At 44.3% G+C, this 16,975-nt stretch overlaps 1 protein-coding gene across 1 annotated transcript; it reads right to left on the bottom strand.

Annotated features, from left to right (window-relative positions):
* Positions 1–4,255: 4,255 nt before the first annotated feature.
* Positions 4,256–7,069, bottom strand: LOC131737410 (histidine-rich protein PFHRP-II-like). The gene is made up of 2 exons (XM_059025971.1): positions 7,049–7,069; positions 4,256–5,269 (listed from the first exon to the last, which is right to left on the bottom strand). The coding sequence occupies exons 1-2, from the start codon at positions 7,067–7,069 to the stop codon at positions 4,256–4,258; spliced, it is 1,035 nt and encodes a 344-aa protein (XP_058881954.1).
* Positions 7,070–16,975: the final 9,906 nt, after the last annotated feature.

Raw genomic sequence — 16,975 nt, 5'->3', positions numbered from 1 at the left:
AATTATCCTCCTACAACAATGCTCCACAGTGAATTAATGACCTAGGTTACATGAATAATAAATACATCACTTCTGGCAGCGATATTTCCAGCACAGGAGTCAGTAAGGTAAGTAATGTGTTTTCTCTGCATGCTGTCTCGTTCTCAGTAATGCTTTAAGCCATTCAATAAGGTGTTAAACTGTTGTTCACAGCCAATAACACATCTTGACATGATCTAAGATCTTAATTGGGTTAGGTTCGAACAACCTCTACTGATAAATACTGGCAGCTCATAATCCCTTCTCTAATCCTGCCAATACCCTTACCTCACGTACTTGAATGTGCGTCTGAAAATAATCCAGGTTCCTTTTCAAAGGCCCCACATGCACAACAATGTGACTCTTTAGAAGCCAGTTTGTATTAAAAGTGTTGTGTCTCACTCTTCCTTTCTCTATTAAAGGTTTCCTGCTGTTGTAACAGACTCACTATAATGGACAGTAAGATCCCTTTAAAGCTTCTGTGTGACAAGCCCTGTCCCTCTTCAGGAAAGGTCAAAGGTTCAACCTACTATAAATCTGAGTGTGTGTGGTAATACCAGCATAGATATTACATTTACAGTCTATTTTATGTTGTTGAAATAAAATATGCATGCCTATAGAAGCAGATCTGAATGTTTATTATCCATGTCTGGCAGCACTTTACATTAAGTGTCTCTAATTACTGTGCATTTGCATAGTAGTTATATAGTAAATACATGTGTACTTACACATCATTCCAATGTAATAATGCATAGTTACAATGTAATTCAAGCGTCAATTGTTTTGCATGATATAATCCTAATCTTAACCTTTAACCCTAACCCTAACTTTAACCCTAACTCGAAACTTAACCCTAACCCTATCCCTTTTCTGATACACTTGTGTACTTACATATATCGTGCAAAAAGATTTACACATTGTAACTATGCATTATAGCAGTTTAATTATGTGTAAGTACTCATGTATTTACTATGTAACTCCACAGTAATTAGAGACACTCAATGTAAAGTGTTACTCCGTCTCCCTGTACAATAAAACAAAGCTGCGCTGGAGTGTGGCATCTCAGTAAACCCTATTTAAACAATGATAAAGAAAGGACTAGTGTGGTAAACCATTAAGAATATGATAAAGCATTGTCAACCAGGCATGGTTAACAGATGCATGGTACTAGAGGAGTATAAGAACAGCCTGAAAGCTGAAATAATGCTGTCATAATGTAAGGAACGTTTTGGGGGTTAATGTCAGAAGCATATTTCCTGATGTAGCAGGTGCTCTGGATTAAAGGTGTAGTGGGGCTGAGGTGTTCCTTCCAGAACAGGACTGAGACACAATGGAAAGCAAATTGGAATCCCATTGTGAATACAGGTGCCTATTCTTGTAATAGTTATACAATCAGTGCGGTCTGTTTTAAATGTAAGGCATTCCTTACCTTGATTAAGGAGGTCATACCCTGGTTGTAGACCCTCATGCACAAAATTCAGAAAAGCTTGATTAGTGGGTTTCATTTATTGCACAGTCAAAATATAGGATATTTAACACATTTCATCAACTTTAATAGTAATAGTTGAATAGTAAAAAGTGGCTGAAAAAAATCCTAGTATCTATTAATCATGCTCCAAGCAGAAACTGGAATAGAAAAATTTTATAGAGAACAAATACAGTGTCAGATTAAACAGTAAGAAATTAAATATTTTGAAAAAAAAATAGATTCTATGAAGTAACCATTTAATAAATAGAAACATTGAGATATGTAATATTTTCATACAGGAAGGGCCTGGTTTGCAGATTGGACACTGGGGGATAGCATAGAGATAGAGATAGAGACAGAGCGAGATGGAAAGTGGAAATCAGAGAGAGAAGATGAAGTTTCTTAAGCAGAAAAGGGACTAGATTTGCAGCAGTAATCAGCAATAAAATAGAATCTCTGAATTTTATATTATTGAATTGCTACTGTGTAATGTAATAACTATACTTGTTGTGTATAAATGAAATTACCAAGACAATATGATCATTTATTCACAAAAAAAAGTTTTTTAAAGTAAAAGATTCCACTCTGAATATCACGATAAGTCTCTGCATTCATATATATATATATATATATATATATATATATATATATATATATATATATATATATATATATATATTAAATATAGGCGACAACGTGTATTGAATTAATAGCTGTATTACTCAACATGGTACTGAGGTTTTCAAAACCTTGCAAGAATATATAACGCATGTTCCTGAAGTACTAATGTTCAGTGTGTTGATTCTTTGAATTAAGCAAACTGATATTCTCTTGGTGTGTATTATTTTGTTTTTGCCGATTAATAAATTAAATTAAATAAATTAATAAATAAAGCAAAGTATGTGTATGGAATAACGTGGGGTTAATGCATGTTGTTGTGAATTATCACAATGCAATGCCTCAATATTAACCACTGACTTGCCATATCTACATTATGATGGTTTTGACTGTGAATATAAACTACAATTCAGTTTATAATTAACAATAATAGTATGTTGCAGTTCCTTTTATAAAACACCAAGCTTTGTGTGCTCCTATTGAAAATTCAGATCAAAACATTATAAAAAGTTAAATTTTTGTACTGACTTCCTGTTTTAATAGCTCTTCTTTGTGCACTTTCCAGTTTTACAGACTATTAAATATATATTGATGATTGCCAATGATTTACGTGGGTAAATATGATTAGGAGTAATTATATTATATTGGCCTCGCTTGTCGTGCTGCTTAACTTTTGATTGACAGCTCTCAGCCAGCAGGAAGACAGATCGATGCCACCCCTTGGGCCAGGCTGAATAAAGTGAAGGTTGGGGTGGAAGATGGGAAAATCTGCAAAGAGAGGCAGCTTTAAATGTAACTGGCTTGAATACTATTGGGAGCTGCCACTGACTGGAGATTGGCGTGAATGTGGGAGGTGCCGCCTCAGTCAGACTTTTGTTGATGATTGCAATGATCTTCCCGTCAATCAAATGATCACATTTGCATACGTATTTAGATTTTTCTATCTGGAACTTCACATTATCCTTTTTTTTCTCTCTCTCAATAAAGCCGTTGGAACCCACTTACTGTGTGTCGTTAATTAATATACAAGCCTTACATTAGCACAGCTGTGTTAAACTACAATGTGATTATTCAAAAGCTAAGGAAGTGATTAAATAAATCACTGCCTGTTGGCTTATCCTTAGCAATGGTAATGTTCTAGTTTCTAAGTTGTTGTACGTGTGTTTAATGGTCTTGGAAATTAACTATAATTAGAAAGGCTGACACAAGAGGCTTGAACTGTTCAACTTAAAGTACTGTACTAAGGCTTAGTGTCAGTCCTGATGGTAATTTAAAATGGCCATGAACAGTGATTTGTTGTTTTGTAACATTTATTCTAGTCGGGCACAGCACTGGACAACAATGGTGGCGTAATACAAATGGAATAAATAAAATAATGTTTTTTTTAAATATTTGTACTTTTGCTTGAAAAAGCAAGTGGATGAACAATTGTTAAATAGGCAAGCTAATTGTTTTTGGAAGCAAGCAGAGTCATTGAAAATGTCCCCATCCCATCTCCAACATGAGACAAGATGTGATGTCTACAATTTTATTTGCATGTACATTTATTAGGCTGATGTAGCTATGATTAGTTTGTTGGCTGTTGCGATGTGGCGAGTGGTGTGGTGAATAAAGCCAATGTCCAGACTCAAAACCTCCAAAAACAATCTGTATTTATTTTAAAGCCCCCAAACAATAAATCCACCCCTCTACCAACTATGGGGTTATACGGCGGGTTACAGTCCCCAAAATAAATAACAACAATCCGAGGTTGTACTCCAGTGGTGCACGTAAAAGTGCTTGGTGTCGCTCAACCAGGCTGGTGCTGTGCTGTGCTATGCTGTGTTGTGTGTTTGTCCGTGCAGTGGTGAGTCGTGCTCGGTGTCTCTCAACCTGGCTGGTGCTGTGCTGTGCTGTGTTGTGTGTGTCCGTGCAGTGGTGAGTCGTGCTTGGTGTCGCTCAACCTGGCTGGTGCTGTGCTGTGCTGTGTTGTGTGTGTCCGTGCAGTGGTGAGTCGTGCTCGGTGTCTCTCAACCTGGCTGGTGCTGTGCTGTGCTGTGTTGTGTGTGTCCGTGCAGTGGTGAGTCGTGCTCGGTGTCTCTCAACCTGGCTGGTGCTGTGCTGTGCTGTGTTGTGTGTGTCTGTGCAGTGGTGAGTCGTGTTCGGTGTCTCTCAACCCGGCTGGTGCTGTGCTGTGCTGTGCGTGTCCATGCAGTGGTGAGTCGTGCTCTGGGTGGTGATGCTGTGCTGTGCTTGTCCGTGCAGTGGTGAGTCGTGCTCTGGGTGGTGATGCTGTGCTGTGCTTGTCCGTGCAGTGGTGAGTCGTGCTCTGGGTGGTGATGCTGTGCTGTGCTTGTCCGTGCAGTGGTGAGTCGTGCTCTGGGTGGTGATGCTGTGCTGTGCTTGTCCGTGCAGTGGTGAGTCGTGCTCTGGGTGGTGATGCTGTGCTGTGCTTGTCCGTGCAGTGGCGAGTCGTGCTCTGGGTGGTGATGCTGTGCTGTGCTTGTCCGTGCAGTGGTGAGTCGTGCTCTGGGTGGTGATGCTGTGCTGTGCGTGTCCGTGCAGTGGTGAGTCGTGCTCTGGGTGGTGATGCTGTGCTGTGCTTGTCCGTGCAGTGGCGAGTCGTGCTCTGGGTGGTGATGCTGTGCTGTGCTTGTCCGTGCAGTGGCGAGTCGTGCTCTGGGTGGTGATGCTGTGCTGTGCTTGTCCGTGCAGTGGCGAGTCGTGCTCTGGGTGGTGATGCTGTGCTGTGCTTGTCCGTGCAGTGGCGAGTCGTGCTCTGGGTGGTGATGCTGTGCTGTGCTTGTCCGTGCAGTGGCGAGTCGTGCTCTGGGTGGTGATGCTGTGCTGTGCTTGTCCGTGCAGTGGCGAGTCGTGCTCTGGGTGGTGATGCTGTGCTGTGCTTGTCCGTGCAGTGGCGAGTCGTGCTCTGGGTGGTGATGCTGTGCTGTGCTTGTCCGTGCAGTGGCGAGTCGTGCTCTGGGTGGTGATGCTGTGCTGTGCTTGTCCGTGCAGTGGCGAGTCGTGCTCTGGGTGGTGATGCTGTGCTGTGCTTGTCCGTGCAGTGGCGAGTCGTGCTCTGGGTGGTGATGCTGTGCTGTGCTTGTCCGTGCAGTGGCGAGTCGTGCTCTGGATGGTGATGCTGGCTCTCCGGCTACAGCTCCCTGGCTCCTCAATCCTCCACAACTATGGCACAAACACAAAACAATAACAAAACACAAGCTCCGGCTTCACGTGTCAGCATAAGGGAACATACTCATGTAGTTGCACCCCCTTTGTACTACCAAACTCCTCCCTGTGATCAGCCCAGCACCCTGGTGTATCCAGTCACTGCCCCAAACTCCTCCCTGTGATCAGCCCAGCGCCCTGGTCCATCCAATCACTGCCTGCCCCGCAGCTGATCACAGTGGAGTCGTTGAGAGCACTTCAGCTATACGCTTCCCCCAAGATGGCCGACCTCTGGTTTCTGCCTACCTTCAAGTAAGCCCATCTATGGAGAAGCATACCACCACCCTTACAAAGCGCCCTTTCTGGTTGGGAGGGAGATTTACAGCTCAAATCCCTTCTCTCTCGGTCACATTGGCTAATCTTAGTTAATCGTCTTTTATTCCTTGGACTGGATTATGGAGCTGTAATTAATAGAGCCACTTCCGTGAGCAGATCTAATGCAGAGCAGTTAACCTCTCTTATGGTTTGATTGCTTTAGAAAGGTTGGTAATGACACTGTTAGAAAGTCTTTAATTTACGGCTAAATGCTGCCCTCTAGTGTTCATGAATGTTATATTGTTCTCTTTATACACGTCATCTTAGTGAGACAGTTTCCTTATGAGTCAGCTTAGATAATCGTTTTTTTTGTATTGTCATAGACGGCTGAGAGTAAGCAAGCCCTTTCTTACACGAATAATCCATCTATCTGTGCGTCAGTGCCGAAATGTAAGTAATAATCTTAATTATAAGTATTTCACCATCATTTCTGTTTAAGTTGATATCAGTACTTATACGTAAGATTTAAGTTTAATGATTGTAAACATAGCATAGTAAGCTCATGCATATTCACTCTGCCAATCGCAATGTTTGCTTAGTTTACTTAATCCCTTGTTTACTGGAACAAGCAGGGTTTATAGAAATCGTTGTTTCTTGTTTATTACAGACCACAGATACTAGCATTACCCAGATACTAGTATAACACAGTGTGACAGGGATGATGAGTGGTCTGACGTCAGGCAGAAGCAGGAACAAAAACACTGACACCAGGTACGTACTGCAGTTCAAAAGGCTTGCGCCATTTTAATTCAAAAATAAATAAAATATTTAAACACAAACACTTGCTCACAGAGTGAAAATAAAAGGTTTAAACAAAAACAAATCACGGACACAATAAATCAAACAGAGATCAGGCTGGGCAGATTGCCTTCACTGTTCCTATGTTATTTTCTTTTAGTTTCATTTTTCGTTTTCAATCTCCGTCTCGCTCTCTCCGCACCTACAACACCCACCCCGAGCTAGAGAGCTGCAGGCTTTTTATAACAGGTGACCATCTCCCGATTAGCAACAAATTAAATCACTGAATTAATTCGGGAGATGACCACCTTCTGCACGAGTTTTTAAATACTGCGTGGATGGGGCTTCCCATCCACGCTACTAAATAATAACACACATTCGGCTACGCCGTCCTAAATACATAAATAATAAATCCCGCGGCGCTCGCCGACATACATTTAAATACAATAAAAATAAATAAACAATACAAAACAATCTGCACAGGGGCGGAGGGGGAGACCCCGATCTAAAAATAAATAAACAATATACAGGGCTGCTCGCCCTGTTACACACAGATACTAGTATAACACGGATAATATTATCTCCTCATTGGTGATTATAAACACGGATTGTTTACTTGATGCACGTTCTGAATAAACCCACACGTTCTGGAAGTACCTGTCTCCCCGTGTCTACTCATCTGACCGTGAGCCTATCCTTAGGCATCTGTTCAACTTCACCAAAAGAACTAGTCTAGCCTGAAGAGGTCCCTGTCCTCTGTTACATGGTCCTTCGAGCCGGATCTTACTGAACAGACTGACCTAAGGATAAAATGGATAACAAGCAAAACGCTGATGGACCTAATCCTGTCACCCACGGCGCCAGTGCAGACAGCATGGATATCTCCAGTGCTGTGAACCCAGTTAACCCATTAACTACCAGCCTACCTTATCCTGCTGTTGCCACCACCACCGTAGTGGACACCCCGACTGTCTGTACAGTGACAATATCCCAACCACTGGGCCCAACCGTCAGTACAGGCAGCCAGCCATCAGTGCGTGCCCGTATCCACCGGGAGAGACAAATTCCGCAATACCTTTCAGACTATGACATGGGATACCACCCGTCACGGGCACCCTCCACCACACAACATGCCCGAGCACCACAGAGCGAGGCAAGCACCCAAAGCAGATCACGCTCATGCCAGAGCAGAAAGTTTGATATCGCATCTCAGCGAAGCAGCCGTATCACACAGCTCAGCTCACGCACCGCAAACAGCCATGCCTCAAGCACATCACTCAGGGATTCACAGTCAGCCATTCTCCGGGAAGAACAAAAACGAGCCGAACTGGAAGAGCTGAAACGTCAGATAGCTGAGGACAACAGGGCTGATGAACAATACAGACAACTAGATTATCAAGCCCATGAGGCCCTCCGACAGAGAGAAATGATTGCACAACAACTGTTGAGACAACGGCGCCTCAGGAAGGTAGAAAGACAACTAGAAGAAGCTCAGATGATTACATCATTCATCAAAGAAAATGAACAAAGTGAGGGCATCATGTCACTTTCAGGTGATGCCTGTGCAGAACAGCTTACCATTACTTCAGTGAGCAACACTGCAATGCCTCCTACAGGCCACCAGCAGACCAAGACTGGTTCTAATGCCCAACAGAGCACTCTGAACGCTGAGGCAAGCCCTACCCTCCAGCCAGTCAGCCCAAGGCTGTAGGCCTATCACTGCAATGGGACTGCACCACTGACAGTTCTGCGGTCGCCCAGCCTTCCCAGCCTATCCAAAGTCCAATATGGCAAGCACCCACCACCACAGGGTCTGACCCGGGCCACAATGTGCTACCTACAGGACCAGTACCTATTTACCTAGTCAATCAGGCTTCTCCAGCCAACTTACCACCTGCTGTCCATGACACAGTCTCATCGTTTATACCTGGAGCAGCTAACCTACAACAGCCTCACCCTGTCAATACGCCTCTTCACCCCTCAGTAGGAGAAACACCCTGTTCATCAGTAGCCTACCAGGCATTACCAGCAGCATCACCATACATACAACCTATGTATCCACCTGGGGTACTTCCTGCACCAAACCTGATGGACCTGCTAATTGCCTCCTCACATGGTATACCGAAGCCTACCCTTCCCTAAAGAGAGTGATTTTGCCCTCCTCAAGATGGCACTAGACAGCCTTATGAACAACCATAGTCACCTCACTGAGCAGTGCAAGTACCAAGTGCTGTTAGGTCGCCTAAAACTCCCCAGTGCATACAAGTTAGCCAAGGCTTATATGCACGACCCCAAGCCATACACTGCTGCACTCCAGGCCCTGAAGGATAAATATGGGCAGCCACGTCAACTCGTTCAGTGTGAGATAGGTACCATCATGAATGCTCCACCAATTAGGTTTGGAGACGCTGAAGACTTTGATGACTTCGCTCTAGCGGTGCACTCCCTGGTTGGCATGCTGCAATCTCTCGAAGGAGAGAATGGATACGAACTAAAGTGCGGCTCACACGTCGACCGACTCATGAGCAAGCTACCTGCAAGCTACTGTGATGGATTCGTGGAGTACTGCATCAACCGTGGCATACTGAGAGCTGATGCAGACCAAACTTACACTCTCTGTGACTTATCCGCCTGGCTGCAGACCAAGTCACGCGCTAAACGAATCTCTAACTGGGCAGCCGTCCTCTATAAGGGAGAGACCCAAAAGCCAGATAAGAAGGAGCAACGCTGTACATTCAAGAAGAAACAGCAACCAACATCAGTGTACTACAATACAGAGTCCATGCCAGCCAATCCAACATCACGCCCCTCAACCAGTCAGATATCACCAACAAAGAGGAAAGACAAGCCGAAACCATACTGCCCCCGTTGCGATAATAGTGAACACTATCTCAATGCATGCGCAGAGTTCAAGAAGCTCTCCACGGAACAGATTATCAAGTGGATTACAGAGAAAGAACGCTGTTGGAGATGTGGACGATCACACTCTCCAGAGTTTTGCACCCTCAAGAAGCCTTGCAACACATGTAAGGAGCTGCACCTTACTGTCCTGCATGATGCTGTTCAGAAAGGATGCAAGAACGTTCTTATGACAGGCATCGAGCCTGAAACTATCTACTTCGACCGGCCAAACCGCCCTCACAATGTGATGCTGAAGGTGGTGAAAGTGCTTCTACACCATGCAGGCCAAACCATCGAAACTTATGCTGTACAGGATGATGGATCCGAGAGGACAGTCGTCTTGACTCCAGCAGTCCAACAGCTCAAGTTAAAAAAACAACCAGAAACGATGACACTCCGAACAGTGCGACAGGACATTGTACAAGTTCATGGTGCTTCAGTCACGTTTGACATATCCCCTGCTGATGATCCCAGCACAAAGTACAAGATACATCATGCCTTCACAGCGGATACTCTCGGTCTTTCAGAGTATTCTTACCCAACTAATGTCCTACAGAAGCGCTACCCTCATCTTCGTGGGCTCCCATTACCCCAGATAGACAAGGCTCATTCGATGATCCTAATTGGTTCAGACTTCCCACATCTGGTAATACCCATAAAGCCAGTGAATTTAGGCCCGCCTGGGGCTCCAGTTGCAGTTTGTACCAACCTAGGCTGGGCGCTACAGGGTCCTGCTAGTTTTCTCAAGCAACAAACCAGTGAACAGCAATGTTTGCTGACGGCCATTATGTCTTCAACATCTGATCTGCTGAAGAATGTTGAGAGACTCTGGCAGGTGGACACCCTACCATTCATTAATGAGAAACATGCAACCCGATCAAAGCAAGATCAGCAGGCTATAGAACTACTGGAGGCAAAGACCATCAGAGTGGACGAGAAAGGAGTACAGCGCTACGCCACACCATTACTTCGAGTCCAAGACAGCCCCCACTTCCAAGCAACAAAGGAGACGGTACTCCCCAACCTTCGACGCACGGAGCGACGCCTTGCAAAAGATCCACAACTTGCTCAAGTTCATAACCAACTAATCCAACAGCTAGTATTTAAAGATAATGAGTCAAGAAGAAGTTGAAGCTTCAGAAGAATCTTGGTATTTCCCGCATCACGTAGTGCAGCACAATGGCAAGAACCAACTGGTGTTCAACTGCTCCTACCAACATGATGGTCTAGTGCTGAATAATCATCTGCTCCCGGGACCTACCCTCAGTCCATCCCTGCTAGGAGTACTACTCAGATTCAGACAACACACAGTCGCAATCATAAAAGCTTTGTTTCACCAGGTACGCCTCCTGCCCAGTAGAGTACCCAGAGCCAACCATGAGGAATATTTATAAGGTTCTCGCCAGTCAATATGACCCCCTTGGTTATATCACTCCATATACAGCCAGAGCCAAGGTACTCGTCCAAGATCTATGGAAGACAGAACAAGGTTAGGATGATCCTATCAAACCTCAGAGTCTGCTGGAGCGATGGCTTACCTGGGAGAGTGAGCTCAGTGACCTACCGAGAGTTACAATGCCAAGGTGCTACACCCCACCTTGTGCCAACGTATCAACCTCAAAGAGGGATCTTCATATCTTCTGTGACGCTGCTGAGTGCATATATGGCTCAGTTGTTTGCCTTCGCACGGAAGACAATTATGGCCACATCCACGTCAGCTTCGTCATGGCTAGATCCTGTGTAGCTCCCAAACGCCAGCTTTCCATGCCACGCCTCGAACTCTGCGCAGAGCTCACCGGAGCCCAGCTCGTCCAAATGCTCTGCACAGAACTGACTCTGCCTATCACACAGGTGCTTTTATGGAGCGACTCCACAACTGTCCTCACCTGGCTGAAATCCGACTCTTGCAGGTACAAGGTATTTGTAGGCACACGAGTGTCAGAGATTCAGAATCTCACCGATGTCAGAAAATGGCGTTACGTGGACACGGACAATAATCCGGCAGACGACATAATGCAAGGTAAATCCCTGCGAGAACTAGGTCAGCACAACCGCTGGAGACATGGTCCCCCCTTTGTGTCTCAGCCACCAGAGAAATGGCCGTCAATACCATCCGCGGAGTATGGAGAGGATCCCGCTGAATTGAAGAAAGCAGTGTTCTGTGGAAATGTCTCCATACAACAGTCTATCAACCTTCCCAATCCTAGTCAGTTCAGCACCTGGAATGACCTGATCGTAGCCACACAGCAGTCCCTTGATGGGGCGGCCAGCAGCGATACACATTCCACACAGACAGCTGAACGCCGGATGGAGGCCGAGATCCTCCTCTTACAGCAAGTTCAGGCAGATAGCTTTTCAGGGGAGTTGAATGCCCTTGAGACAGGCAAAGATATACCAGCAAATAGCCGTCTATGGACTCTTTCACCCGAGTATGACCAGTGCCTCAGACTCATTAGAGTAGGGGGTAGGCTACGCCGAGCTGAGGGCCTGGACCCAGATTCAATCCATCCCATTGTGTTGGACCCGAGCCATCCAATAACAAAGCTCCTCATACAAGACTACGATGAAAGGCTTCTCCATCCTGGACCAGAATGAGTCCTTGCTGAAATCAGGTGTAAGTATTGAATACTACGCGGCCGAGAGGCCATCCGCCGACACCAATACACCTGCCTACAATGCCGTAGGTGGTGCGCCAACCCTGAAGTGCCGAAGATGGCAGACTTGCCTCCTGCACACTTACGCCTTTATAAGCCCCCTTTCTGGTCTACAGGAGTAGACTGCTTCGGTCCTTTCACCATCAAAATTGGTCGGAGAACAGAGAAACGCTGGGGCATTATATTCAAGTGCCTAACGACCCGTTGCGTCCACCTTGACCTCTTGGAGAACCTCGACACGGATGCCTTCCTGATGGCATTCTGACGCTTCGTCTCTCGACGGGGCAAGCCCTTTGAAATCCTTTCTGATCGAGGCACCAACTTTCGTGGTGGAGATAATGAACTACAAGAGGCTATCGCCAGCATGGAGCCTTCACTTAAACAGCAGCTTGCCGATCAGAAAGTGACCTTCCGATTCAACCCGCCAAACGCTCCGCACTTCGGTGGAACCTGGGAACGTGAGATTAAGTCGGTGAAGAATGCTCTGCGCGTGGTGCTTGGTGACCGTACTGTGACTGAGCCTGTTCTATGCATTGTCCTCATCGAAGTTGAAGGGATTCTGAATTCTAAGCCCCTTGGCTACGTGTCTTCAGATGTAGCTGATCCGGATCCGATTACTCCCAATGTGCTTCTAATGGGACGTCGGGACGCATCCCTTCCTCAGGTGATATACCCATCAAACGATCTATTAGGCCGACGCCGTTGGCGCCACAGCCAGATTCTTGCAGACCACTTTTGGGCCAAGTTTGTAAGACATTATCTCCCAGATCTTCAGGTACGCCAGAAGTGGCACAAGGACTGCAAAGACTTGACAGTTGACCAGGTTGTCATGATCATCGACCTCCAGCTACCTCGTGCTCTGTGGCCGACCGGCAAGGTTACAGAGACCCACGAGGACCAGATGGTCGCATCCAAACAGCCAAAGTCCAGGTCCGGGACCGGGCCTACATCCGTCCAGTAGCCAGACTGATCCGGCTTCCCTTTCTCAAGGAAGAGGATGAGGATATCCAGACCAACTGAACAGCCAGAGACTTTCCTCCTGACAAATTTGGGGGCGGCTGTGTTAGAAAGTCTTTAATTTACGGCTAAATGCTGCCCTCTAGTGTTCATGAATGTTATATTGTTCTCTTTATACACGTCATCTTAGTGAGACAGTTTCCTTATGAGTCAGCTTAGATAATCGTTTTTTTTGTATTGTCATAGACGACTGAGAGTAATCAAGCCCTTTCTTACACGAATAATCCATCTATCTGTGCGTCAGTGCCGAAATGTAAGTAATAATCTTAATTATAAGTATTTCACCATCATTTCTGTTTAAGTTGATATCAGTACTTATACGTAAGATTTAAGTTTAATGATTGTAAACATAGCTAGTAAGCTCATGCATATTCACTCTGCCAATAGCAATGTTTCCTTAGTTTACTTAATTCCTTGTTTATTGGAACAAGCAGGGTTTATAGAAATCGTTGTTTCTTGTTTATTACAGACCACAGATACTAGCATTACCCAGATACTAGTATAACACAGATACTAGTATAACACCGATAATATTATCTCCTCGTTGGTGATTATAAACACGGATTGTTTACTTGATGCAGGTTCTGAATAAACCCACACGTTCTGGAAGTACCTGTCTCCCCGTGTCTACTCATCTGACCGTGAGCCTATCCTTAGGCATCTGTTCAACTTCACCAAAAGAACTAGTCTAGCCTGAAGAGGTCCCTGTCCTCTGTTACAGACACTATTTCACTATTATATTATACCACTGCAACATCAGCAAATGTGTTTCAATATTTGCTTGCCCTGAATAAAACATTAGCGTCATCATTGTTTCAAGAGTGTCCTGTATCAACAACACAGATGAGAATTCTTATCTCAAAACATATGCTTTCCAGTCTACAGCATGTGTTACAACATGACTAAGAGCCTCTGTAGAGGGTATTTTGAGATTAGAATGATTCTCTAATTAATGGGTGTTGTTTTCTATATGCAAAACCTGATGATTCACCATCAACATAACCAGTAGATGGCATCAGATAACATATACTTACTCTTGTGAGCAGAACTATATTGCTTGGTTCATTGCATTGGTTTCTAATTGGTTTAATCTACTTCAGAATGAAAGCAGGGAACCTGCTTGTGCATCTTTTGGCAAACTGAATTAATTGATAACAATAATTAATAACAACGGTCTTTCGTTGCGTGTGACGTCAGTAGCACGACTCAGCTCTGCAGTGGAAAAACAACCCAGGCTCCCCTTAACCGCACCATGAGGGCTCGGTACAGCCCCAGCATGGCTCAGCTGTAGAGTGGAAAAGAGGCATAATAGTCAGAATGGCTAGGCCGTTTATCCGACACAAACAACTGAACGTAAACACAATTGTTGTAGACAGTAACAAACCGTAATTCCACACAAGAATTGAAATCGCCCCGACTCACACAGAGTGGTACAAGGACAAGAAGATGTCTTGCTTGTTATTTCCTCTTTATCTCTCTCAGTTGCTTCAGCGGTATCACACACATGTCTGCTCCCCTTCCTCGAGGCAAACACACAGAGCCTCTTAAATATGGCATCTAAATTAGACCATTCCAATCATTTGCATCTTGCAGGCAGGTTAAACAATGACCTCTAGTGGCCAATTTAAAACATACCATGTTTGTGGCACTTGTTATTATTTTTAGAGCGTTTGTGGATACAAAGCCTGTTTCATTCTTAGGCTCACATACACATTACTTACTACAATGCCACAGACTTGACCACTATACAAGGGTCATTCTACAGAAAGGGGTCAAATTGGGGTTCCAAAACATTGAGAAATTGATGTGATATTTTTTTAGTGAAACAACCAAAATTAAATAAGAAAAAATCTTATCTGCATATAACATAACTCAGCCGAGCTGAAATTTTAATGTATTTTTGTACATAAATCTGTCATTACCGTTACACAACTAAAAACTATGATATAAAGAGAAATATACAAAAAAAATCGATTAGGCATTATAACATTACACAATTAATTTTTCAAAAGATAAACTTTGATTTTCATATTTATTGACTAATAAAAGTTAAGCTTAGTTTTGGCACTTTTATCAGGTTTTGTACTGATATTTTTATTTAAAAAATATGTTAACAATGATTAAACACATAACAAACGTTTTTATTTTTTAAAATACGAACCCCTTACCCCATTGCTAATATAACTTCCACTCCTGCCACTGCTGCTGCAGTTTTATTCACTAAAATAACTATTGTTACAGTAAAGACATTACAGTTACGGGAATGACACTTAACGATTAAAATAAATATGTAAAGAAATAAACCATTCATAATGACACTACACAGATTCCAAAATAGGTTTTATTGGAAATCGTAAAACTTTAAAACACATTGTTTTAAGGATATCCATAGTGCAAATTAATCAACACACACAAATAATGAGCTGCAATCATGATAATGAGGGTTGCAATGAGCGCCGCCTGTGCATCGGGGTATTTAGCGGCTGTACTGACAGCCCAGAGGTGAGGTGAATTAGGAGTGCAGAGCAGTAGGCGCTGTATGAAATTTGTGGAGCATGAAAATCAAATCAAACCAAACAAAAAAACATGTCAGAGGAAGGGCAGCAAAGTCCTCTTGCCGCACGGAAAATAAATGTTTTTTGTGGTTGTCGTGGTGCGGTGTGTCGTACGACACATTCGCTTGCTGCATCGCGTCTGGTGTGTAGAGGCCTTCTGTAAATACAGTGAAGCATTACGATACGCACTGCCTGGCCACTTTACTGTGTGCATTTCTACCCTGTTAGATTTGGTGGGGTTGAGGCCTTTATTGAGCATTTCACCTTACATAACCCCCTTACTGACTAAATATCTTGGCATTGTTAAATAGAGCAAATTAATTATTATTAATAGGCAAACATTTCAATCACAAGGCCATCTTACAAGGGAATATGTACCCCAAAATACTGTAATGACCCGTGCCCTTGATGATAAAGCAGAAAACGGAGAGTGTTGTCAGGTGCAATTAATAATCAATTTATGAATCGAAATAACACGGTCCCTGTTCGGGCGAAGACCACACCACAAAAACAATAAAAATAACCTAACTCCTTCCTTCACCCACTGACCCCCGCTTTCACTTTCTAAAACTCTCACTCTCCCTCGGGTTCTCTCCCCACATCACTCTCAGGCTTCAGTCTCTCTCAGTCTCTCACAGGCCCAATCTCACTGGCTATCTCTCACTAGAATTCTGATTGCTCGGTTCCTCCAGACGTTCAGAACCTTTCACTCCCCCAACTCTCCCACGTGGTTCCTCCAGGCGTTCAGCGCTCAAACCTTTCACCCCCTCCCGCTTGGTTCTTCCAGAAGTTCAGCGCTCAAACCTTTCACCCCCTCCCACGTGGTTCCTCCAGGCGTTCAGCGCTCAAACCTTTCACCCCCTCCCGCTCGGTTCCTCCAGGCGTTCAGCGCTCAAACATTTCACCCCCTCCCGCTTTCACCCCCTCCCGCTTGGTTCCTCCAGACATTCAGTGCTCAAACCTTTCACCCCCTCTCGCTCGGCTAGCTTGTATTCTCTACTATTTTACTTAACTGTGATGACAATAAACAAACAAACAAATAAATAAATAAATCATATGACAACGCAATATTATGAACTATCCACACAGCACGAATTACCACAGCTCTTTCCAGAATTATTTTTAAATTATTATTATTACCGCATTAGCAACAACGGGGTGTCTGAGCAACAAGATTTCCATTACACGAGAGTAGATGTTAAAACTTCATGCTGATTTGAACTCGGCTCTCGCCAAGATAAGCACCAACTAAGACATAGCTTTACAGTAAACTAATCTGATCCATCTGTGTCTCCATCCATTTACGTTTCCTTCCATATGATGATGTAGATATCCTTCTGCCTGGTGTTGATGGCTGAAGTGTAATGCTGGCTCCAGGGATCAGCTTATTTGCCTCCCTAGCGCATCAGCACACACAACGGCTGCCATGCTGGCTCCGGGGATCAACCACAGTGCGGTATCCCCAGCGCATCAGCATGACAACC

Source organism: Acipenser ruthenus, chromosome 6, assembly GCF_902713425.1.
Source record: "Acipenser ruthenus chromosome 6, fAciRut3.2 maternal haplotype, whole genome shotgun sequence".
Lineage (NCBI taxonomy): Eukaryota > Metazoa > Chordata > Actinopteri > Acipenseriformes > Acipenseridae > Acipenser > Acipenser ruthenus.
The sequence above is the reverse complement of the archived record's forward strand: the minus strand, read 5'-3'. Positions and strand labels throughout refer to the sequence as shown.